Raw genomic sequence first — 26,189 nt, forward strand, 5'->3', positions numbered from 1 at the left:
GCTCCTCCCTCTACCCTCTGAAGATTATTTTTATTTCAGTATTTCATCTCATATATGCTCTCCTTCCTTATAATAGTCTTAATCTCTCACAACCTTATTAATACTGTTTCATTTGCTGTTGATAGCAGGATTGTGGGTAAGAGTTATTTTTGTGGGTATGGGTTTGTTTCCTGGGCTTTGTGGTTTTGTTCTGGCAGCACCTGTACAACAGCATACAAGACACGGTGGGTGGAGTGACCCTCAGTCAACCAGCTGGAGGGAAGGACCCACCAAATAGTGACCCAACAACAATCAAAATCCAGCTACACCCAGAGAGCCAACATAAATGGGATAAAGGGCATCCCAAGAGCATCAAGTTCAGAAGATCAAGGATACTTCACCACTGAATCACACAGGTCTCATACCATAGAAGTTCATACCACAGAGACAGGGAGTCAAAGCAGATCCATGTAAGAAGCAGAAGCAAACAAGAAGAGTCTGTCTTAAAATGGGGAGATAAAGAAACAACCCCCAATCAAAAGGAAGGGAAGATTCCCCCAAAAGAGTGCTAAATGAAATAGAGGCAAGTATTAACTATCAGATATTGAGTCAAAACAATGGTTATAAGGAAGCTCAATGAGCTCAGTGAGAATTACAAAAAGCTCCAGGGAAGTTACAAGGAACTTAGTGTGAACATCATGAAAAAGGACATAGAAACAATTAACAAGCACCGACAGGAAATGAAGAATACATTTTCTGAATTGAAGAACACAGTAGAAGTAATCAAAAGCAGGCTAGATGAAGCAGAGGATTGAATCAGCAAGCTAGAGGACAAGGTAGAAAAAACTCCCAGAAAGAGCAAGAAAAGGAAAAAAAACTCAGAAAGAATGAAGGGTTAAGGGAACTGCAGGAAAACATGAAACATAATAATATCTATGTAATAGGAATACCAGAAGGAGAAGAGGAGCAAGGATAGAAAACCTGGTTGAAAAAGTAATGACGGAAAATTTCCGTAATTTGATGAGAGAAAAAGTGACACAAGTCCGGGAAGCACAGAGGGTCCCAATCAAGAAGAACCCAAAGAGGCTCACTCCAAGACACATCATAATTAAAATGGCAAAATCCAAAGACAAAGGGAGAAAGGCAACAAGAAAGCAAGGGAGGCAGCAGGGGAGAAATAGGAAGTAACATACAAGGGAGCTTTGATAAGGCTAGCAACTGACTTCTTAACAGAATTGCTACAAGCCAGAAGGGAATGGCAAGAAATAATCCAATTAATGAAAAACAAAGGCCTGCAACCATGACTACTCTACCCAGCAAAACTATCCTTTAAAATGGAATGTGAAATAAGGAGTTTCCCAGACAAAAGAAGGCTAAAAGAATACCCCTCCACCAAACCAGCATGGCAAGATATGCTAAGGGACTGCTTTAAGAAGATAAAAAAAAAAGGGAGAAAGAGGAGCACAGGTACAAAGGGTGAAAATGGCAATGAATAAGTACCTATAAAATGATAACCTTAAATGTAAATGGATTAAATGCTCCAATCAAAAGACATAGGGTAGCTGAATGGATAAGAAAACATGAACTACACATGTGCCACCTACAAGAGACCCACCTCACCACAAAAGACCTACACAGACTGAAAGCGAAGGTCTGGAAAAAAAATATTACAAGCAAATGGACAGGAAAAAAAGCCATGGTACCAATACTTATATCAGACAAAGTAGACTTCAAAACAAAGTCTATAAAAAGAGACCCAGAAGGATACTTCATAATACTCAAGGGAAGACATAAAAATTGTGAACATATACACCCAACATAGGAGCACCGAAATATATGAGGAAAATCTTGTAGGACTTCATGAAAGAAACAGATAGCAACACACTTATAGTAGGGTGTGTCAACACCCTACTATACACCCCACTGTCAACAATAGATAGATCTTCCGAAGAAAATGTCAACAAGGATAGTGTGACACTCTACAACACACTAGATCAAATGTACTTAACTGTTATATACAGAACCTTTCATCCCAAAGAAGCAAAATATGCATTCTTTAAGAGGGGACTGGGGAGGGAAATAAAGGGGGAAAGAAAGGGAAGGGTCAATTCAAAGAACATATATAAAGGACCCATGAGGGAGAAGGACTGACTGGGATATAGGAGCATAGATAGGGCAGTGGAGAGTAATGGAGAGAAAATGGGGACAACTGTAATTGAACAGCAATAAGAAAAGAAAAGAATAATATAAAGCCTTCTTTTTAATTGTTCCTGTAGTCATTATTGAGCAGAGGGAACTAAAATCACGTGTACTAAATACATCAAAAATGAAAAGGAGCCATCCTTCATGCGTATTTCTAGGATGCAACATAATGCAAAAGTCATATTTTCAAAGACCTGAGAAAATATTATGTAATGTTTAGTAAAAAATACTGATATACATTCATACATGAATGTAACCTGGAAGGAAGTATACCAAAATATAAGTAGTAGTTTCTGGAATGAGATTAATTTTCTTAATGCTTTTAAAATATTTTTCATATTTTTACACATAACTCATTGGTTTACCACTTTTATTTTACATTAAGTTGAACCATGTAAAACTGCCTGTATTTAAAAATCAAAATAGTATCATAATGTCAGTTTCATAAGTTGAACTTAATAGATTTTATTAACAGGTTTTAAGGGCATTGCAGCTTTGTTCTTGGCTCCTTCACTCAGTTCTTACTCTCTTATACCTCAGTTCCATTAGATACAAAATAAGGCTAATTGTAATAACCCACCTTACATGGTTGTGAGGATTAAATTAGGTAGTGCATATGAAATGCTTAAAGCAGTACATGGAGTATAGTAAGTGCTGGGGAAACCTTAACTATGATATATTAATTACTTTCATTTTGAGAAAAAGTACTGTATGTTGTGAAAAAAATCATCAATGCTTTTAATAGGGAGTGAAGATATGGCTTAAGCTAAGTAATCTTAATGATGATGAAACATCATCATGACAAATTCATCATGATGAATCATTTAATGATGATCATTAAATCATTTGTATTTGAATTTAGAATTGATAATCTTTTAACTGAACAAAATGGAGGTTTGACTGCCTAGCACAACAAAAGCCAAAGTCATGAAGCAGGTGCTAGTGCAAAAGTAAAGAGGTTTTATTCAGGTGCCAAACAACATGGGAGAATGATGGACTACTGCCTCAAAGACCATGTCTTTTCTAGTTCAAACCCACCATTTTTATAGGGATAGGGAGAGAAGCACTTTTTTTCTCTATTCAATAATCTTGCTAGCTTTTGGTGTGCTCAGGGGACCTATTCATTCAACTTTCAAGCTTTCAGTGCACTTGGACCCTGTCCATTCATATTTTTAGCTTTTGTCACAGTAAAGTCTTATCCATTCATATGTCTAGCTTTTGGCATGCTTATTTCCTATCAACTTATATTTCTATCTTTTGGCACTTGGGCTCTATCCATTCATATTTCTAGCTTTTGTTTGCACTCAGTGTAACAGCCTCCTCCTGCCGCCATCTTGACCAATGGGAGAGACTCTCTAGTGCTTCAGCTGACTGTCCACACTCTACAGTTAACAGCATCACACAGTTTCTGTGTACTTGGCCATATTCTGTCCAGCCTGAACTTTTTAGCAGCTGCTCAGCATCTGTGTTAGTTCAGCAGCAAAATATATATTTTTCTCAAGTGTACATGGAACATTCTGTTCTCAAAGGTAGACCACATGTTAGGACACAAAACAAGTCTTTATAAATTCAAGATCATATCAAGCATCTTCTCTGACCACAATAGTATCAAACTAGAAATCAACAAAGATTAAAAAATTGAAAAACTGAAAAACTCAAATACATGCAGACTAAATAACACGTTACTAAACAATCAGTGGTTAATAGGGAGATCAAGGAGGAATCAAAAGTTACCTGGAAACAAATTACAATGAACACAAAATAACCCAAAATCTATGGGACACAGCAAAGGTAGTCCTGAGAGGGAAGTTCATCAATTACAGGCCTCCCTCAAAAAGCAAGAAAAATCTTACATAAACAATCTAAACAAACACCTAAAAGAAATACAAAAAGAACAAAAGAACAAAACCCAGAGTTAAGTAGAAGGAAGGAAAGAATAAAGATTAGAGCAGAAATAAAATACAGAGACAAAAAAATTACAAAAGATCAATGGAACTGAGAGCTGGTTCTTTGAAAAGAAAAACAAGTTAAATGAATGTTTAATCTTACTCATCAAGAAAAAAAGAGAGGACCCAAATAAACAATACCAGAAATGAAAGAGGAAAAGTTAAACGCTGACACCAGAGAACTACAAAGGATTGTAAGAAAACGCTATTAACAACTATATGCCAAAAATTGGGCAACCTGAGTGAAATGGATAAATTATTAGAAACATAGAATCTTCCAAAACTGAATCAGGAAGAATCAGAAAACCTAACTAGACCAATTATAACTAATGAAATAGAAGTAGTAATAAAAAAAAACACAACAACTCCCAGCAAACAAAAGTTTTGGACCCAGTGGCTTCACAGGGGAATTTTACCAAACATTCAAAGAAAAACTAACACCTATCCTTCACAAACTATTCTAAAAAATTTAAGAGGAGAGAAGACTTCCAGGCTATTTGTACAAGGGAGCATTACTATAAAGCTAAAACCAAATAAGGACACTACAAAGAAAATTATAGGCCAATATCACTGATAAACATAGATGCTAAACTCCTGAGCAAAGTATTAGCAAACTGGATCTGGAAATACACCATGATCAAGTAGAATTCTGGTGATGCAAGGTTGGTACAATATGCACAAATCAATAAGTATAATATATCACATAAACAAAATGAAGGATAAAAATCACATGATTATATCAATAGATGCTGATGAAGCATTTGATAAAATACATCACCCAATTATGATAAAAACTTCCAGCAAAGTGGGAATAAAGGGAGCATAGCTCAACATAATAAAGGCCATATATAACAAACCTACAGCCAACATTATACTCAACAGGCAAAAAATACAAGTGTTTCCCCTAAGATCAGAAACAAGACAGGGATGTCAGCTTTCACCAATCTTATTCAACATAGTACTGGAAGTCCTAGCCACAGCAATTAGATAAGAAGAAAAATAAAAGCCATCCAAATTGGAAAGGAGAAAGTAAAACTCATTATTTGCAGATGACATCATAGTATACACAGAAAAACCTAAAGACTCTACCAGAAAACTACTAGATCTAATAAATGAATTTGGCATAGTAGCAGGATTCAAAATTAATATTCAGAAGTCATTGGCATTTTTATTTACCAATAATGAATTATTAGAAAGAGAATTGAGAAAACAATCCTAATTTACTATTGCAACCACAATAAAAAATACAGTACCTAGGAATAAATTTAGCCAAGGAGGTAAAAGACCTGTACTTGAAGATTATAGGATACTGAAGGAAGATATTGAGGAGGATACAAACAAGTGGAAGCAATTACCATGTTAATGGACTGGAAGAATTAACATTAAAATGTCCATACTACCTAAAGCAATCTATAGATTTAGTGCAATTCCTATTGAAATATCAATGACATATTCCACAGATGTAGAACAAATACTCCAAAATGTATATGGAACAACAACAACAAAAAAAAATCCCAAATACCTTCAGCAATCTTGAAAAAGAAACAAATTGGAGGGTTCACAATACCAGATATAAGACTATAATACAGGCTATTGTAATCAAAACAACCTAAACAGACATATAGCTCTCTCATGCCCACTTCTACTGCAAGGATGAAGACCATTCTCAGCAATCAGACTTTCCAAATCCCTGAAAATGTTGACATCATTCTGAAAGGGTGCACAGTTATTGAGAAGGGCCCCAGAGGCACCCTGCAGAAGGACTTCAGCCATATCAATGTAGAACTCAGTCTTCTTGGAAAGAAAAAGAAGGCTTCAGGTTGACAAATAGCAAGGAAATAGAAAGGAACTGGCCACCATTTGCATTATCTGTAGTCATGTACAGAACATGATCAAGGGCATTACCCTGGGCTTCCGCTACAAGATGAGGTCTATGTACACTCACTTCCCCATCAATGTTGTTATTCAGGAGAATGGTTCTCTTCTTGAAATCAGAAATTTCTTGGGCAAAAAATACATCCGCAGAGTTCAAATGAGGTCAGGCGTTGCTTGTTCAGTATCTCAAACCCAGAAAGATGAGTTGATTCTGGAAGGAAATGACGTTGAATTTGTATCAAATTTAGCTGCTTTAATTCGGCAAGCCACAACAATTTAAAAAAAGGATATCAGAGAATTTTCTAATGGTATCTGTGTTTCTGAAAAAAGAACAGTTCAGCAGGATGATGAATAAGATCTAAGTTGTCCAGCTATAGAGACAGCAAGGTACTGAATGATTCCTCATACTTACTTGCAGTATTTCTTACATTTATTTGTGTAATTTAAAGATGCAATAAAAGCTGTGTATTGAAAAAAAGAACAGGCATATAGATCAATGGAACAGAAGAGAGCTCATAAATAAACACCTTTATGGTCAATTATTAACAAAGGAGGCAAGAGCATACAATGGAGTAAAAACAGTTTTTTCAATAAATGATGTTGGAAAAATTAGACAGATATGCAAAAAAGTGAAAGTAGACTACCAACTTATACCATACACAAAGAAAAAGACTTAAATGTAAGTCATGAAATCATAAAAAATCATAGAAGAAAACATAGGCAGTGTATAGGCTGATATATTTCCACAGGCAAGAAAACCATAACAAATGGGAGTACATCAAATTAAAAAGCTTTTGCACAACAAAAGAAACCATTCACAAAGTGAAAAGGCAACCCATTGCATGGGAGAACATATTTGCTAATGATAAGGGGTTAGTTTCCGAAATGTATAAAGAACTTAATACAATTCAACACCAGGATAAAAAATGGGCAAAGGACCTAAATACACACTTCTCAAAAGAGTACATACAGATGGCCAACAGACCTATAAAAAATACTCAACATCACAATGATCAGAGAGATACAAATTAAAATCACAATTAGATATCACCGCACACTTGTCAGAATGGCTATCATCAATAAGTCAACAAACAAATGCTAGGCAGGATGTGAAGAAAAGGAAACCTCATACACTGTTGGTGGGAATGCAGATTGGTGCAGCTACAGTGGAAAACAGTGTGGAGTTTTCTCAAAAAATTAAAAATAGATCTGCCTTATAACCTAGAATCCCACATGGGAAATATTCTAAGAAACTCATAAATAGCAATTCAAAACAATATATGCACTCCTGTGTACATTGCAGGATTATTTACAATAGCCAAGATCTGGAAACAGCCCAAGTGCCCATGAGTAGGTGAGTGAATAAAGAAGTTCTGGTACAGTTACACAATGAAATACTAGTTGGCCATAAAAAATGGAAATATTTTCTTTTGTGACAGCATGAATCAAACTGAAGATTGTTATGCTAAGTGAGATAAGCCAGTCAGAGAAAGACAAATAGCATATGATCTTGCTTATACGTGGAATCTAATGAACAAAGTAAATTGACAAACAAAATATAAACAGAGGCATGGTTACAGCAAACAGACTGACAGCTGTCAGAGGGGAAGAAGATGGGGAACTGGATGAAAGAAGGTGAAGGGATTAAGCAATAAAACACATATGTATGTATATATAACACAAAGACATAAGACAGTATAATGGTGATATCTAGAAATAAAGGGGGTGGGGGTAGGTGGAGGTGGGCAAAGGGGTGGAGGAAATGGGACAGAAAGAGGCTTTGCTTGTATCAGTGGGTGTGTGATGCAGTGTGCCAATGATGTTTTATTGATTTGTACACTTGAATCCTATATAGTTTTGTGAACCAGCGTCACCCCAATAAATTCAATAAAACATTTTTTTAAAAATCTATGCTACTTCACTGGAGAATGTGACAGATAATCAGAAATAAGAAAAAATGTTCTACTTTACTTAAGGGAAAATGGTGTAGGAAGGTCAATTTATGGTTCATTTTCTACAACTAGTTAATGATGGGGTTGGTTAGAAGTCTAAGTTCTTAGTGTTTACTTCTGAATTAGTGATTTTTTTCCCAATTTCATGTTTCCAGGATGATCCACATACTAATTTAGTGATTGAAGCTATAAAAAATGATCACCTAAGGCAAATGGAACGTGAAAGGTAATCTTTGGGGCACTTACTAATTAAAACTAGCTAAAGTAGGTTAAATTTGTATAAAAGAGTTGAATGGGCATCTGATTATTTTATTCAAAACATGTCATATGCACTATGTTGCTTGAATAGTCCTGTTGTTTCATCATTGCTGTATTTTACTGGGTTCTTTTTTCTTTTTCACAATAATCTCAGTGCTTATGTTGACTCCAGTTACTCTTACACATTTACTATTTCTTACTCTTACACATTTACTATTTCTTACTATTACCTTACTTTATCTCTGCATTTGGCGCAGTATTGGAATTTTGTTTGAATTATCTTTCTTTTTAATTATATCTTTATGCATTTTTGTCCAGCTTCCCAATTAAACTTCAATTCTCGAAGACAAAATTCTTCTATTTATTTTATCTCTTCCTTTCTCCAGTAAGATACCTAGTCTCTGCCAAGTATGTTTTGGAACTTTTACTATTTATTAAGTTTGCAACAGGTATATTAGTAGTATATCACATGATATACAGGGCCCTTAGTTTCTTTTAAGTTATGGGAAAATACACATAACTTAAAATTTACCATCTTAACCATGGTGCTTAATTCTTCTAGTTTGGTAGTATTAAGTGCATTCATAATGATTTGTAACAAGAACTTCTTCATTTTCCCAAACTGAAACTCTGTATTCATTTAAAAACAACTCTCAAGCATCCCTCCCCAGTCCCTGGCAGTCACCTTTCTATTTTGTGTCTCCAAATTTGTCTGTTCTAGTAACCTCATATAGGTGGAATCCCATTATTTGTCCTTTTGTGACTGTCATTGTCATTTAGCATAATGTCCTCCACCATGTTTTATTGTGTGTCAGAATTTCCTTCTTTTTTAGCTTTGAATGGTACTTCATTATATGTAGGGAGGGCCCTTAACTTTTGGGAAGTAGTTTAACATTAAAAATAAAACAGAGGCCCTGGCCAAGTAGCTCAGTTGATTAGAGCATCATCCCAATACGCCTAGGTTGCAGGTTCAATCTCCAGTCAGGCACATAGAAGAAGCAACTGATGAATGCATAAATAAGTAGAACAACAAATTGATCTCAATCTCTCTCTCTCTCTCTCTCTCTCCCTTCCTCTCTAAAATCAACAATCAAACAATAAAATGGAGACTTCTTCTAGGAACATAGAGTAGATGCACTTTCCCCTGTTCTTTCCACTAAGTCCAAATAAAACCCCTAGAAATTATATATAAAAAATATATAAGGAGAAAGGTGGAGAGAAAAGGGAAGATCAAGTGACCTTGGGACCTGCAGAAGAACATGGAAGTGAGTTTCCCTCATGTTTCCCCAACTGTAGCTGAAGAAGCTGGAAAGCAGAACATGTTCATGGGTACATTTAACAAACAAAAAGCCTGCTTTCTTTAACTAACAGACAAGGAAAGGGGTAGGCCAGCATGACAGAAAACTTTAAGACAAATACCACAGAAAAAAATACCCTCACAAGGCTATAAGAAGACACCCAGTACCCCAAAAGGCCAAATATGAAGCCACGACTTTAATCTCCAAAGGCACTTCATGAGTCTTGCCACTCTGTGGTTTCAGCAGGCAGCACAGAGGGAGCCTGGAATTCCCCCCACCCCAAGTAATAAGAAGACAGTCCTCCCCATCTCACCTGGGGTGGTGTCAGGGGAGATAGTGGAGAAAGGGAATTTCATTATCAGCAGTGACAAGGCAACCCCCACTGTGGTATCAGTAGCGACCATGGTGGAGGCAAGAACTCACCCCACCCAGCAGAAATAATGACCATCTCCTACCTTGGGTGTCAAAGAGTACATGTGGGAAAACTGGACTTCTTTTAAATGGCAATAGTGCGGTGGTGTCTCTTTCCCTGCCAGAGCAATGTCAAAAAAGTCAGCCAAAACAAAAGACAAATAAAATTCAGTCTCATAACGCAAAATGTTTAAGTCTTGATAAAAAATCACTCATGGTACAAAGATCTCAAATTGAATGAAAAAAGGCAATCGTTAGATGCCTACATTGAGATAACGGAGATTTTAGAATTATCTTTAAAGCAAACGTGTTTTCTAAAAAACTTCAAGCCTGACTGGTGTGGCTCAGTGGATTGAATGCCAGCCTGCAAACCAAAGAGTTCGATTCCAGTCCAGGACACATGCCTGGGGTTGCCGGCCAGGTCCCCATTGGGGGGCACATGAGAGACAACCACACATTGCTGTTTCTCCCCCTCACTTCTCCTTCCCTTCTCTGTCTAAAAATAAATAAATAAATCTTAAAAAAATTTTTAAAGCTTCAAGAAGCACTTATGACATACTTAAAATACATTAAAAATAGAAACCTTAGAAAAGCAATAGTTTCAACAAAGAAATAGAACTGATAAAGAAGAGCCAAATGGAAATTTTAGTACTAAAAATTACAAAAACTGAAATAGAAAACTCAGTGGATGGACTCAACAGGAGAATGAAAGGGAGAAAGGAACTATTCGGTGAACTAGGAGATAGAAGTTGGAAATTACCCAATCTGAACAACAGAGGGAAAATAGACCCCCCCCCCCAAAAAAAAAGAACAGAGTCTCAGGGACTTCTGGGACTTTAACATAAGATCTAATATTTGTGTCATCTGTGTCTGGGAAGGATAGGAAAAAGAGATTGGGCTAAAGAAATAATGTCTGGTAACTCCCCAAACTTAGCAAGAAAAAATATTTACAATATAAGAAACTGAGTGAATTCGAAAGAGGATAAACCCAAGGAAATCATGTCAAGATATATCATGATTAAACTTCTGAAAATTAAAGACCATGTCTGGAAATGAGGCTTAGAATAACAACATGTAAGGGAAAAGTGATTAGAATGGCAGTGGAAGTCTTAAATCAGTAACCTAAACTCCCAGCTTAAGAACCTAGAAAAAGAAGAAAAAAATCAACAGAAAAGAAGCAGAAGGAAAGAAGTAATAAAGAACAGAAATCATTAACATTGGTGATAGAAACAATAGATAACATCAATGAAATACTCTAAACGCCTGACAAAAAAAGAGAAGACACAAATTACCAATATCAGAACAAAACGGGGCTCTCACTACTAACCCTGTAGACATCAAAAGGATAAGAAGGGGATACTAAAAACACACCTGTATACATAAATTTTACAACTTAGACTAAATAGACCACTTTGTTGAAACACAAAACTACCACAACTCACCTTATATGAAATAGAGCATTTAGGGCTCTTCAAATGTTTCTACATGTTAGGGAAATGAGTTTATAATTTAAATCTCCAAAGAAGAAAGCTCCAGGCACAAAGTGTTTCACTAGAAAATTCTAGCAAATGTTTAAAGAAGAATTCACATCATTTCTATACAGTCTCTTCAGAAAAATAATTTATTTTATAAAGCCAGTGTTGCCCTGATATCAAAATAAAACTGTACCAAAAAGAGGGCAGAGGAAAAACTATAGCCCAATATCTTATGAATAGAGATGCAAAATCTTTAAGAAATACTAGTGAACCAAAATACCATCAAAATATAAAGATTATGTACCATAACCAAGTGGAATTTATTCTATGAATGCAAGGTTGGTTTACCATCTAAAAATCAGTTAATGCAATACAGGATATTAATAGAATGAAGGACAAAAACAGCATGATCATGTCAGTATAAACAAAAAGATTTTGGACAAAATTCAAAATGTTTTCATGATAAACAAACAAAAATGTCCTTAAAAGCTACAAGTAGAAAGGAAGTGCCCCAATCTGTGACAAACAGACACAGTTTGACATCACACTTAATGGTGAAAGACTGAATACTTTCTGCCTCAGATTAGGATCAAGAGAAGGGTACCTACTCTCACCCAGTCTATTCAACATGTGCTGGATATTCTAGCTATGGAAATTAGACAAGAAAAAGGAGTGAGATACATCCAGATTAGAAAGGAAGAAATGAAACTACCTCTGTTTACAGATCACATGATCTTGAATACAGAATATCCAACATAAAATTTTAGAATCTGCTAAAAAAATGATTATCACTAATAAGTGAGTTCAGCAAGGTTGCAGAGTAAAATATCAATACACAAAAGTCAACATTATACTATAGAAATACACCACACCAATCAACTATAGGAAAATGAAAGTAATGATTATATTTACAATAGCATAAAATAGGAATAAATGTAACTAATGAAATGTAAAACTTATGTTCTAAAAACTATAACACATTTTTTAAAAGAAGTTTTACATAAAAGGAATGACATCACATGTTAATGGATAGGCACATAATGTTACTAAGATGGCAGTGCTCCCCAAATTACTTTATAGATTCAATGTAATCACTATCATAATCCCATCAGTATTTTTAAAAAAGATTTTATTTATTTACTTTTATAGAGAAGGGAAGGGAGGGAAAAAGAGAAGGATAGAAACATCAATGTGTGGTTGCCTCTCACCCCCTACTGGGGACCTGGTCTGTAACCCAGGCATGTGCCCCAAACTGGGAATTGACCTGTGACCCTTTGGTTTGAAGACCAGCAGCACTCAATCCACTGAGCCACACCAGCCAGGCCACTAGTATTTTTAAAGAAAGTGATAAGTTGATTCTAGAATTTACATGGAAATATAAGGGGGTTCAGAATAGCCAAAACAACGTTGTGAAAGAAGACAAAGTTGGAAGGCTCAAACTATAAAAAACTAAATCTACAGCCATCAAGACAGTGTGGTAGTACTTAATCTAATAGCATAAAGACAGACATACAAATCATTGGAATGGAATTGAGAATTCAGAAATAAAGTCTTACACTTATAGTCAATAAAGGTACCAATACAAGTCCATGGAGGAAAAGATTGCTTTTTCAACAAATCATGCTGGGACAATAGATATCCTCGTGCAAAAGAATGAAGCTGGATCTCTCTCACAGCAAACACAAAAATTACTTCAGAATGGATTGTGGACTTACATGTAAGGGCTAGATCTATAAAATTCTTAGGGAAAAAACATAGAAGTGAATATTATTGACCTTGTGTTAGGCAATGGCTTCTTAGATTTGACACCAAAAGCATACGAAAAGGAAAAAATAGGTGAATTGGACTTCATCAAACTTAAAAAAACTTTTGTTCTTCAAAGGATATCCTTAAAAAAGTAAAAAAAAAAAAAAAAAAAACGCACAGAATGAGAGACAATGTTTGCAAGCCATGTATCTAAGAAGGGACTTATTTCTACAATATACAAAGAACTCTTCCAGTTCAATACTTAAAAGCCCAAAACCCAATAAAAATGTACAAAGGATCTGAACAGACATTTCTTCAGAATAGATATGCAAATGCCTAATAAGCACAATACAAAATGCTTAACTTCTGTGCCCACTAGGGAAATGCAGCTCAACCCCATGAGATACCACTTCACACCCACTAGTATGACTGTAATAAAAAGGCAGATGTAATAACAAGTACTGGTGAGGATGTAGAGAAGGTGAAATCTTATGTATTGATTTAGGAATGTAAAATGGTGCAGCTATTTTGGAAAACAGTATGGAAATTTCTCAAAAGATTAAACCAGCAATTTCTCTCCTAGGTGTATACTCAAAGGAAATTAGAGCATATGTCCACACAATAATTATACATGAATGTTTATGGCAGCATTATTCATAACTAATAAAAAATGGAAACAGCCCAAGTGTTCACAACTGATGGATACATGGTATATGGTCTATCTATACAATAGAATACTATTTAGCCACAAAAAAGGATGAAATACTGATATGTGCTACAATACACGTAGACCATGAAACAGTATGATAAATACCAATAAAAGAAGCCAGTCACAAAAAACCAATATTCTATGATTCTACTTATATGAATAAAAGGCATAGATGAGGCAAATCTATATGCTTTTTGTAAAAAGATTTTATTTATTTATTTATTTTTAGAGAGGAAAGGGAGGGAGAAAGAGAGAGAAACATCAATGTGCGGTTGCTGGGGGTCATGGCCTGCAACCCAGGTATGTACCCTGACTGGGAATCGAACCTGCGACACTTTGGTTTGCAGCCTGCACTCAATCCACTGAGCTACGCCAGCCAGGGCTTATATGCTTTTCCTTTAATGGCCATTTCCTTTCATGTCACAGGCAGTGCAGGTTATGTAATGTCAGCTGCCGACCCTTTTTTCTCTCCAGTGCCTCTTTCTTCCTTTAGTTTGCCAACATGTATCATAAACTAGAAGTGAACTGTTGACTCAGAAGGCAGTCATGGCTTCCATTTCCTAGTCATGATATTCAACCTGACTTAGAAATTTCTAGTACAGCTGTCCACCATTCATAGGCTTCATTGTACGTTAGCTTTGATAGATAACATTCACACTTAAATTTTTAAAAATTATCACCCAACATATTTCCTCATTGCTTTTAGAGAGGGAGGGAGAAGGAAGTGGGGCTGGGAAGAAGGGAAGAGAGAGAGAGAGACTTTGAAATACCGATGTGAGAAATGGATTGGTTACCTTACTGTATATGCCCAGACCAGGGAATAAGCGCACAACCTGGGTACGTGCTCAGACCAATAATGAACCCACGACCTTTCAGTCTATGGAACAATGCTCCAACCAACTGAACCACAGTGAGCAGGTCAACACTTAAATTTTTAAAAAATGTAAAAAAATGTAATTATAATGTTTCTTTATAATTTTTGTTTGTTTGTTTGACATAGAAAAGCCATGGCAGAAAAATACATCATGACAGCTGCAAAACTCATTGCCCCTGTAATTGAAACATCTTTTGCTGTAGGATATGATTGGTAAGAGAAATTCACTATAACTGGATGGGTATGGTATTTTCTTTTCATATTGTATACTTCTATTGGTTTAAAATTTTATCTAATATGATTTGCAGATTTTTCTCTTATTTTGTTGGTTGTCTTGTCACTTTGTTGATAATCTCCTTTGCTGTGCAGAAGCTTTTTAGTTTGATATAGTCCCACTTGTTTAGTTTTTGTCTGGTTTCTTGTAGCTATCATATCCAAAAAGTCATTGCCAAAACCAATGCCAAGGAGCTTTTACCCTTTTTTTCTCCTGGAAGGTTGATGGTTTTCATTTCTGATTTTATTTATTTGAGTCTAATCTTTTTTTTGACCCAGTTAATCTACCTAAAAATTTTTCTATCTTTACAAAAAACTAGCTTATTTTCATTGATCTTTTTATATGTTTTTCTACTTTCTGTTTCATTTATCTTCTCTGGTCTTTGTGTCTGGTCTTTGTGTCTGGTCTTTATCTTCTCTTTCTTTGTTATTTCTTTCTGCTAACTTTGAGCTTACTTTTTTGTTTTGTTTTGTTTTATGTTTTAGTTCCTTAAGGTGTAATGTTAGGTTGGTTTCTTTAATGATTTAATGTAGGCATTTATTGCTATCAACTTCCCCTTTGGAACTGCCTTTGCTGCATCCCATAAGTTTTGGTATGTTTTGTTTTCATTTTATTGTTTTAGGAGTTTTAAATTTTTTTGATGTCCTCTTTGACCTATTCATTATTCAGGGATGTGATTTGGGTGGGGGTTTTGATTCCATCTTTATTGTGTATCAGGCCTTAGGTGATTGACACCAGTCAGCATTGCAAGCCATTCGCCTGCCATTCTTCTCTGTGTGAGCCATCTCTAGACTAAGTTTAGCCCTGGGATGTGATTTTTAATTTCCACATATTTGTGAACTTTTTAGTTTCCCTTTTGTTATTGATTCATATTTCCATACCATTTGCTAAAGTCTACCCATTTATACCCTGCCATTTGCTAAGGTTTGTTTTGTGGCAACACATGATCTATCCTGGAGAATGTTTCATGTTCACATGAAAATAATGTGTATTCTACTGCTGTTGAATGAAATATTCTGTATATGTCTGTTAGGTCACTTTGATCTAAGATATAGTTCAACTCCAATGTTTCTTTGTTGATTTTCTGTTTGGATAATTGATCCATTATTGAAAGTGGTGTATAAATTCCCTATAATATATTGTTGTATGGTGGTCTATTTCTCCCTGTAGATCTGTATTTGCTTATTATATTTTGGTGCTATGATAGTAAAAATATATATATATTTATGATTGTTATGTCTTCTTGATGAATAGACCTTTTTGTTGTTAAATAATAACCTTCTTTATATTTTGCTAACGTTTTTGACTTAAAGTCTATTTTGTCTGATGTAAGTATAGTTACTTTGTGATTTTCTCTTATACATGGAACAACTTTTTCCATCCCTTCACTTTGAAGCTATGTGTGTTCTTAAAGCTGAAGTGAGTCTCTTTTAGATATGATATAGTTAGGACTTTTTTAAAATCCATTCAGATACTCTATGCTTTTTGATTGGATAATTTAATCCATTTACATTTAAAGTAATTTTTGATAGGTAATAATATTGATAGGTTGCCCTTGCAGGTGTGGCTCAGTGGATTGAGTGCTGGCCTCCGAACCAAAGTCTCACAGATTCAATTCCCAGTCAGGGCACAGGCCTGGGTTGTGGGCCAGATACCCAGTAGGGGGCGTGCGAGAGGCAACCACACATTGATGTTTCTCTCCTGTTTCTCCTTCCCTTCCCTTCTCTCTAAAATTAAATAGAATATTTAAAAATATATTGATAGCTTAATTAGTAATTATTTATAGGTACTAATGTTATCTTATTGTATTCTGGCTCTTTTGTAGTTGCCTTATTCCTTCTGCCTTTCTCTTTTGCTGTCTTTGTGAATTGATGATTTTATGTAGTGGCGTGGTTTCATTCCCTTCGCTCTTTTGTGTATCTACTGTAGGTTTTTACTTACATAAAACATCTTACAGAAACAGTCTATTTTTAGCTAATAGCAACTTAACTTCAATTGTATATAAAAAGTCTACCCATTTACACCCCCCATAATTTTGTTTTGATGTTACAATTTACCTCTTTTTATATTATGTATTCATTAACAAATTATTATAATTATACTTATTTTTAATACTTTTATAACTTTTATACTAGACTTAAGTGATTAATACACCACTGTATCACAATAATAAAATTCTCTGAATTTTATTATATAGTTACCTTCTCCAGTATGTTTTATATTTTCTTATGTTTGCATGTTACTAGTTATCATCTCTTGATTTATTTTGAAGAACTCCTTTCAGCATTCCTTGTAATGGTAAGTCTAGTGATGATGAGTTCCCTTCTGCTTTTCTTCATTTGGTTGTAAGTCTCTCTCATTTCTGAAAGGCAACTTTGACACAATTTTTTTCACCACTTTGAATATATCATCCCACTCTCCTGACCAGCAAGGTTTCTGTTAAAAAATCTACTGATAGCCTCATGGGGGCGTTTCTTATATGCAAGGAATTCTTGCTGATTTTAAAATTCTCTATTTGTGTGTGAGTTTTGCTACTTTTATTATAATGTGTCTTGGAGAAGATTGTTTTGATTTGAGATTTTTGGAGTTACCTGTTAGCTTAATGGTCTTATATATCCAAGTCTCTTCTCAGATTAAGGAAGTTCCTAGCCATTATTTCTTTTCTTTTTTTTTTCATTTAAGACAGGAAATACTTTATTCAAACCCATCAGAGAAATGAACTGGTTGGGTCTGTAACAAAGCATCATGTTTTAAAGCACAGGCCAGTAATTATATATGACTATACACTGCTACATACAAATTAACTGATCAGACCACAACTTTTCAATGTTTAAAACAGAATAAGCTCCCCTGTAAAAGCAGCACTGTTGTGACATTTTAACTTTAGTATTCCTCTCCTTCTTCCTCACCCTCTCCTTCAACAGAATCCATACCAGCCTCCTCATAATTCTTCTCCTTGGTAACCATGTCCTCACGGACTTCAGAAAACTCTCCTTCCTCCCTGCCCTCACCCACGTACCAGTGGACAAAGGCACACTTGACATACATCAAGTCAAACTTGTGGTCCAGGTGAGCCCAGGCCTCGGCAATAGCTGTCGTATTGCTCAGCATGCACACAGCTTGCTGTACTTTGGCCAGGTCTCCACCAGGCACCACAGTGGGAGGCTGGTAATTAATGCGAACTTTGAAGCCAGTGGGGCACCAGTCCACAAACTGGATGCTGCGCTTGGTCTTGATGGCGGCAATTGCAGCATTGACATCTTTGGGAACCATGTCACCACAGTACAACAGGCAGCAAGCCATGTATTTACTATGGCGAGGGTCACATTTCATCATCTGGTTTGCAGGCTCAAAGCACACATCAGTGATCTCTGCTACAGCAGCTGTTCATGGTGGGCTTTCTCAGCAGAGATGACAGAGGTGTATGTGGCCAGAGGGAAGTGGATGCAGGGATAGGGCACCAGGTTGGTCTAGAATGCGGTCAGATCAACATTCAGGGCTCCATCAAACCTGAGGGAAGCCATGATGGAGGCTGATATCTGGCTGATAAGGCAGTTAAGATGAGTGTAGGTTGGGTGCTCGATATCAAGGTTTCTACGATAGACATCATAGATAGCTTCGTTGTCAACCATGAAGGCACAATCAGAGTGCTCCAGGGTGGTGTGGGTGGTGAGGATGGAGTCGTCAGGCTCCACTACAGCTGTGGAAACCTGGGGGCTGGGTAAATGAAGAACTCCAGCTTGGACTTTTTGCCATAATCGACAGAGAGACACTCCATCAGCAGGGAGGTGAACCCGGAACCAGTTCCCCCACCAAAGCTGTGGAAAACCAAGAAGCCCTGAAGATCTGTGCACTGGTCAGCCAGTTTCTAAATTCGGTCCAGGACAAGGTCAATGATCTCTTTGCCAATGGTGTAGTGTCCATGGGCATAGTTATTGGCAGCATCTTCCTTTTCTGTGATCAGGTGCTCAGGGTGGAAGAGCTGGCAGTAGGTACCAATGCGAACTTCAACAATGACTGTGGGTTCCAGATCTATAAACACTGCCCTGGGCACATGCTTGCCAGTGCCTGTCTCAGTGAAGAAGGTGTTGAAGGAGTCATCTCCCCCCACAATGGTCTTGTCACTTGGTATCTGGCCATAGGGCTGGATGCCATGTTCCAGGCAATAGAGCTCCCAGCAGGTATTGCCAATCTGGACACCAGCCTGCCCAATGTGAATGGAGATGCACTCATGTATGGTTGCTGCTTTGCAGCTGCCCCATTATTTCTTTAAATACGCTTTCTGCCCCTTCTTCTTCTCTTTTCTTTCTGTGACTCAAATACTATATAGATTTTTTATGGTATCCCATAATTTTATAGACTTTTTTACTCTTATTCATTCTCTTATTTTGTTCCTCTGACTGAAGATTTCAAATAACCTGTATTCCAGTTCACTAATTCTTTCTCTGCTTGTTTGAGTCTCTTGTTGAAGCTTTTTATGAGTTCTTCAGATCAATCATTATATTCTTCAACTCTAGGATTTCTGTTTCTTTTTATCCTCGTGTGAGGATATGTTTTATTGGTTTTAGAGAGAGAAGAAGGGGAGAGAGCAGAAGAAAAGCATCAATGTGAGAGAGAAACATCCATCAGTTGCCTCCCATATATGCCCCAACCAGGGATTAAACCCACAAGCTAGGTATGTGTCCTAACTGGGGATTGAACCCACATTTTTGGTAGATGATACTTCAATCAGCTAAGCCACCCAGCCAGACCTTTGTTTTTTAATGGTTTCTAGGTCTTTGTTAAACTTCTCTATTTATTTATTCCTTCATTATGTTCTTTTTAAATATATTTTATTCATTATGCTATTACAGTTGTCCCATTTCCCCCTTCACTTCCCTCCCCCCTGCCCACCCACATTCCCCCCCTTTAGTTCATGTCAATGTGTCATAAGTTCTTTAGCTTCTACATTTCCCATACTATTCTTGCCCTCCCCCTGCTATTTTCTGCTTACCATCTATGCTATTTATTCTCTACCTTTTCCACCTCTCTCCTCCCACTTCCCTGTTGCTAACCCTCCATGTGATCTCCATTTCTGTGGTTCCGCTCCTGTTCTATTTGTTTGCTTAGTTTGCTTTTGTTTTAGGTATGGTTGTTACTAGCTGTGAGTTTGATGCCTTTTTTTACTGTTCATATTTTTATCTTCTTTTTCTTAGATAAGTCCCTTTAACATTTCATATAATAAGGACTTGGTGATGATGAACTCCCTTAACTTGACCTTATCTGAGAAGCACTTTATCTCCCCTTCCATTCTGAATGAAAGCTTTGCTGAATGGGGTATTCTTGGATGTAGGTCCTTGCCTTTCATGACTTGGAATACTTCTTTCCAGCCCCTTCTTGCCTGCAAGGTCTCTTTTGAGAAAACAGCTGACAGTCTGATGGGAACTCCTTTGTAGGTAACTTTCCCCTTATCTCTTGCTGCTTCTAGGATTCTCTCCTTCATTTTAATCTTGGCTAATGTAATTATGATGTGCCTTGGTATGTTCCTCCTTGGGTCCAACCTCTTTAGGACTCTCTGAGCTTCCTGGACTTCCTGGAAGTCTATTTTCCCTTGCCATATTGGGGAAGTTCTCTTTTATTATTTGTTCAAATAAGTTTTCCACTTGTTGCTCTTCCTCTTCCCCTTCTGGTACCCCTATAATTCAGGCCCTTGGTTTGTTAGTAGCACCATGGTGGATGAATCCATGTCTTAAATAGTTCCTGCTTTTTTGGCCTTCCACATTTGCACACATGCTATCCCCCCTTCCTGGATGCCCTTTCCATCATTTTTGTCAAGTCAGTCCTTACTTGTTCTTCAAACTGAGTTCAGATATTTCTGGGATTCCTTTCTCCAGTCTGGTTTCGAGTCCCCACCTCTGTATTCTTTTATTCTTTACAACAGTTCTCACACAGAATGTAACTCATTGGCCTGCTTCCTCATAAGGGCCTAATCCATATCTTATATTTCCTTATATCCCTGTACCAAAAATTACGAACATAATGTCTGATGTACAGTAGACAGTTAAATGTTTGCAGAATGCATACCTGAATCAGTGGTTTCCAAATTATTTTCTTGAAGCTCTTGAAGTTTTATTAGCCATATCTACAGGTTAATTTCGGACAAAGGGTCATTGAAAGGGGCACTGAGCGGGAAGGGCTTCAAGTCCTCTCTCCCCACTTCAAGTACAGTGTCTCTTTTATAAATCAAAGTTAAAGAAAAAAGATTCTGCTCGAAGAAAGCTATCTTATGCTTTAATCGTTTTAAACTATTGGTCTAGGACAGTGGTTTTGAAACATTTCTTAACTGGACACTCAGTAAAAAATATTTTTCCATTGTTTACTGAAATTTACAGTTTTATGAAATAATCCTGGTCCTTCTTATGTATAATGCTCATTGATAGTTTTTCTCTTCTGTCTTTTTAAAATAAGGCCCATGAGACCTGACTGGTATGGCTCAATGTGTTGAGTGTCATCCTGAAAAAGGTTGCCAGTTCAATTCCTGGTCAGGGCCTGGATTGTGGGCCAGGTCCCCAGTTGGGAGCATGTGAGAGGCAGCTAATCAGTGTTTCTCTCAAACATCAATGCTTTTCTCCCTTTATTTCTCCCTCCCTTCCCCTCTCTCTAAAAATAATTTTTTTAAATCTTAAAAAATAAAATAAAATAAGGGACCCCCAGTCAAGATGGCAGTGTAGGCAGGCAGGGCTTACATCTTTGCACAACCACATCAAAATTACAACTAAAATATAGAAAAAACATCACTCAGGAACAACTAAATCAAACTGAATGGAAGTCTGACAACCATGGAATTAAAGAAACCACATCCATCCAGGCTGGTAGGAGGGTCACAGATGCAGAATGGGCTGGTCCCACACCCACGTAGATAAAAATCCAGGAGGGATATCTTGGGAGAGAGGAGTCCCAAGAAGCACACATCTTCCAGGCCCAGGATTCCAGTGCCAGGAAGGTAAGTCCCCACATCTCCTGGCTACAAAACGCAGCAGGGATTGAGTTGGGTAAAGAAATTTCTGGATCCCTAGGCAGTTCCTCGTAAAGAACCCACACATGGACTCACCAACTGAGACTCACTCTCTCTGAGCTCCAGCACCAAGGTACCAGCTTGAAAGGCCCCAGTGATATACAGTGAGAAACTGAAGTGTCTGGCATCAAGGCAAGCAGAGCCCATTGTCCCTTTAACAAACCCTCCCCCTACAGAGCCAGTAAGCTGGTGCCGTATCTGAGACTCCAACAACCTGTCTAACACTGTTTGACCCACCTTGGAGATCCCCCAAAGCTCTACCCCACCCAACTTACTGGTCCACCCAAGCTGCTTTCCCATAAGAATCGCTGGTCTTGGCTCCTAAGTCCTATCAGACAAGCAACAGGTAACTTCAGTGAGCCCTAGCCACAGTCAGATTAGACTCACAGTTTGGCTTCACCTGGGAATCTCCAAGCCCAGCACAAGTAGCAGCCATCTCAGATTGCTATACAGCTCAGGCAGGGTGCCCCAGGCAAAACACAGGTGGGGGCTAACCTTGGCCTATACCACCTAGGAAACTCCAGGGCCAGTGCACCCAGTGGACAGCTACAGACCACATCAGAGCACCACCACCCTGCCCCTGCACAGCTGATCCTCCATGGAGGGTGGAGTTTGGTGGTCAGTGATCACAGCCAGTCCTTGCAGCTGACTGGCCTAGGAAAATCCCTCCTATTGTTCGGTCAACAATAATCAAGTCTCAACTACAAGAAGAGGGTGTACTTAGCCTGCACAAAGGGCACACCTGAAGTACCTAGCTCGGGTGATAGGGGATGCTGTGCCACTGGACCTACAGGACACCTACTACATTAGGCCACACTACCAAGACACAGAATTAAAGCAGCTTTACCTAATACTTAGAAACAAACACAGGGAGGCTGCCAAAATAAGGAGACAAACATAGCCCAAATGAAAGAACAGATCAACACTCTAGAAGGAGCTCAGTGACATGGAGATAAACAATATCAGATGCAGAGTTCAAACCACTGGTTATAAGGGTGCTCACAGAACTTAGGACCTCAGCAGCATAAAAAAGATCCAATCTGAAATGAAGGATACACTAAGTGAAATAAAGAATAATTTATAGGGAAGCAACAGCAGAATGGATGAAGCCAATAATCAAATCAATGATTTGGAACATAAGGAAACAAAAAACAACCATGCAGAACAACAAGAAAGAAAAAGAACCCCCCAAAATGAGGATAGTATAAACAGCCAGGGAAAACTTCAAAAGGTCCAACATTCACATCATAGGGGTGCCAGAAGAATAGAAAGAGCTAGAAATTGGAAATCTATTTGAAAAAAATAGTAAAAGAAAACTTCTCTAATTTGGTGAAGGAAATGGAGATGCAAGTCTGGAAAGTACAGAGTCCTAATTATGATGGATGCAAAGAGGCCCACTCCAAGACACATCATAATTAAAAGGCCAAAGTTTAAAGGTAGAGACTCTTAAAAGCAGCAAAAGAAAAGAAGTTAGTCACCAGATGGTTACCAAATGGGAGCGGGGAGGGGGAGAATGGTGAAGAGGTAAAGGGATGAAGAAGTACAATTGGTACTTACAAAATAGCCATGGGGATGGAAAGTACAGTATAAGAAATGGAGTAGCCAAAGAATTTATAGGCATGACCTATGGACATGAACAATGATGGGGGGATTTCCTGAGAGTGGGGAGTGCTGGGTGCAGGGGGACAAAAGGGAAAAAATCAGGACAACTATATTATAATCAATAAAATATATATAAATAAATAAAAGATAAGGTTCATGATTCTTATTTTAAATTAATTATGTTAATTAATTGAGTTAATCCTAAATTGGTTTCAACTGACCTCAATTTTAAAAACATAGGTCTTAGGGCAATGGGTTTTGGTATCAATGAAAATTAGGTTCAGATTTCTGGCCAAGAGGGAGGTACAGGTAGATAAACTTTGCCTCCTCCCCGCAACAATAAATTTAAAAACAAAAAACCAGAACTACCAGAAAACTGTATGGAAGTCCAACAACCAAGGAGTTAAGGAAGAAACATTCATTCATACTGATTGGAGGGGTGGAGAAGAAGCATGACAGGGTGCTGGCTGGAGGACACAGTGGGTGAGGGAGCAGCTGGTGGTCCCACATTTGCATGCAGATAAACCAGGAGGAACAACTGGGGAGCAAGAAAGACTGTGGAACCCAGGGTTCTAGCTCAGGGAAATAATATCTCAAAACTTCCAGCTGTAAAAACCTGTGGGGGTTGTAGTGGTGGGAGAAACTCCCAGCCTCACAGGAGAGTTTGTTGGAGAGAACCACAAGGTTTAGAACATACACAAATCCACCCACCCAGGAATCAGCACCAGAAGTGCCCAATTTGCTTGTGGATAGCAGGGGAGGTGACTGAAAGCTGGTTGAGAGCTGAGCAAGTGGTATTGTTCACTCTCTGACCCCTCCCCCACATATATCAACATAACACAGGGACATGGGTTTCCCTGCCCTGGTGAATACCTAAGACTTTCCCCCTTGGAACAGAACAGGAGCTCCAAGACAAAGAAATATAGCCCAAATGAAAGAGCAGATCAAAGCTCCAAAAACAGAACTAAGCAATGAAGAGATAGCCAACCTATCAGTTAGTTGCAGAGTTCAAAACACTGGCAATCAGGATGTTCACAGAAATGGTTGAGTATGGTCGCAAAATGGAGGAAAAAGTGAAGGCTGTGCAAAGTGAAATAAAGGAAAATGTACTGGGAGCAAACAGTGACGGGAAGGGAACCAGGACTCAAATCAATGGTTTGGAGCAGAGGGAAGACATAAACAGTCAACCAGAACAGAATGAAGAAATAAGAATTTGAAAAAATGAGGAGAGGCTTAGGAATCTCCAGGACAACTTTAGACATTCCAGCATCAGAATCAGAAACATAGGGGTGCCAGAAGGAGAAGAGGAAGAGCAAAAAATTGAAAACTTATTTGAACAAATAATGAAGGAAAACTTCCCCAATCTGGCAAAGGAAACAGACTTCCAGGAAGTCCAGGAAGCTCAGAGAGTCCCAAAGAAATTGGACCCAAGGAAACACACACCAAGGCATATCACAATTACATTACCCAATACTAAAGAGAAGGAGAGAATCTTAAAAGCAGTGAGAGAAAAGATGAGGGTTACCTTCCAAGGAGTTCCCATAAGATTATCAACTGATTTCTGAAAAGAAACCTTGCAGCCAAGAAGATGCTGGCAAGAAGTATTCCGAGTCAAGAAAGGCAAGGCCCTACATCCAAGATTCCTCTATCCACTAAAGCTATCATTTAGAATGGAAGGGCAGATAAAGTGCTTCCCAGATAAGGTCAAATTAAAGGAGTTCATCACCAAGCCCTTATTATGTGAAATGTTAAACAGACTTATCTAAGAAAAAGAAAATTAAAAATAAGAACAGTTAAATGACAACCAACTCACAACTATCAACAACTGAACCTAAAAAAGAAAACAAAAATAAACTAAGAAAATAACTAGAACAGGAACAGAATCACAGAAATAGAGACCACATGGAGGGTTATCAGTGGGGAGGGGGAGGAGGGAGAAGAGGGGAAAAGGTACAGGGAATAAGCATAAATGGTAGGTACAAAATAGACAGGAGGAGATTAAGAATAGTATGGGAAATGGGGAAGCCAAAGAACTTGTATGTCCATGCATGTCCATGTATGACCCATGGATATGAAGTAAGGTTGGGGAATGATGGTGGAAGAGGGAAGGGTACAGGATAGAGGGGAATAAAGGGGAGAAAAATGCAACAAGTGTAATAGCATAATCAATAAAATATATATTAAAAAATCAGGTTCAAATTTTTACTTGACAATTTTCTACATTAGGCCTTAGGTCCATTTCCCTTTCTGTAGAGACAGTGCCTGTCTTTCAGGGGGTTTGTGAGCATTAAATGTGATAGTGACTTTAAAGGAATTAGCACAGTACCTGATACAGATAAAAATAGATGTTCTGTGTACTTTGGGAGAGGGATCTACTATAGTCTGTTCAAGTTTGCACAAAAAATTAAATATATTCTACAATTTGTATTGACTGTTTCTTACCATCAGAGTATTTAAGATAAAATAATATAGAAACAATTTTACCTGTTAGAAATTGAAATTGTTTTAGTACATCCAAAAATCAGAATGTAGGT

The 26,189-nt window shown here is 37.5% G+C and overlaps 2 protein-coding genes and 1 pseudogene across 2 annotated transcripts in view; 2 read left to right on the forward strand and 1 right to left on the reverse strand.

Annotated features, from left to right (window-relative positions):
* The window catches only part of IFT88 (intraflagellar transport 88), a 168,644-nt gene that overhangs the window by 49,152 nt on the left and 93,303 nt on the right, over positions 1-26,189 (forward strand). The window contains 2 exon segments of the mRNA XM_028531560.2: positions 8,110-8,180; positions 14,852-14,938. Coding sequence (XP_028387361.1) covers positions 8,110-8,180; positions 14,852-14,938 — 158 coding nt within the window.
* Positions 5,577-6,378, forward strand: LOC114512627 (annotated as a pseudogene).
* Positions 17,652-18,969, reverse strand: LOC114512626 (tubulin alpha chain-like). The gene is given in 3 exon segments (XM_036018401.1): positions 17,652-18,379; positions 18,382-18,717; positions 18,720-18,969. Coding segments are annotated over 3 exon segments (891 nt in total). The 5' UTR covers positions 18,778-18,969; the 3' UTR covers positions 17,652-17,882.

Source organism: Phyllostomus discolor, chromosome 2 (assembly GCF_004126475.2).
Source record: "Phyllostomus discolor isolate MPI-MPIP mPhyDis1 chromosome 2, mPhyDis1.pri.v3, whole genome shotgun sequence".
Lineage (NCBI taxonomy): Eukaryota > Metazoa > Chordata > Mammalia > Chiroptera > Phyllostomidae > Phyllostomus > Phyllostomus discolor.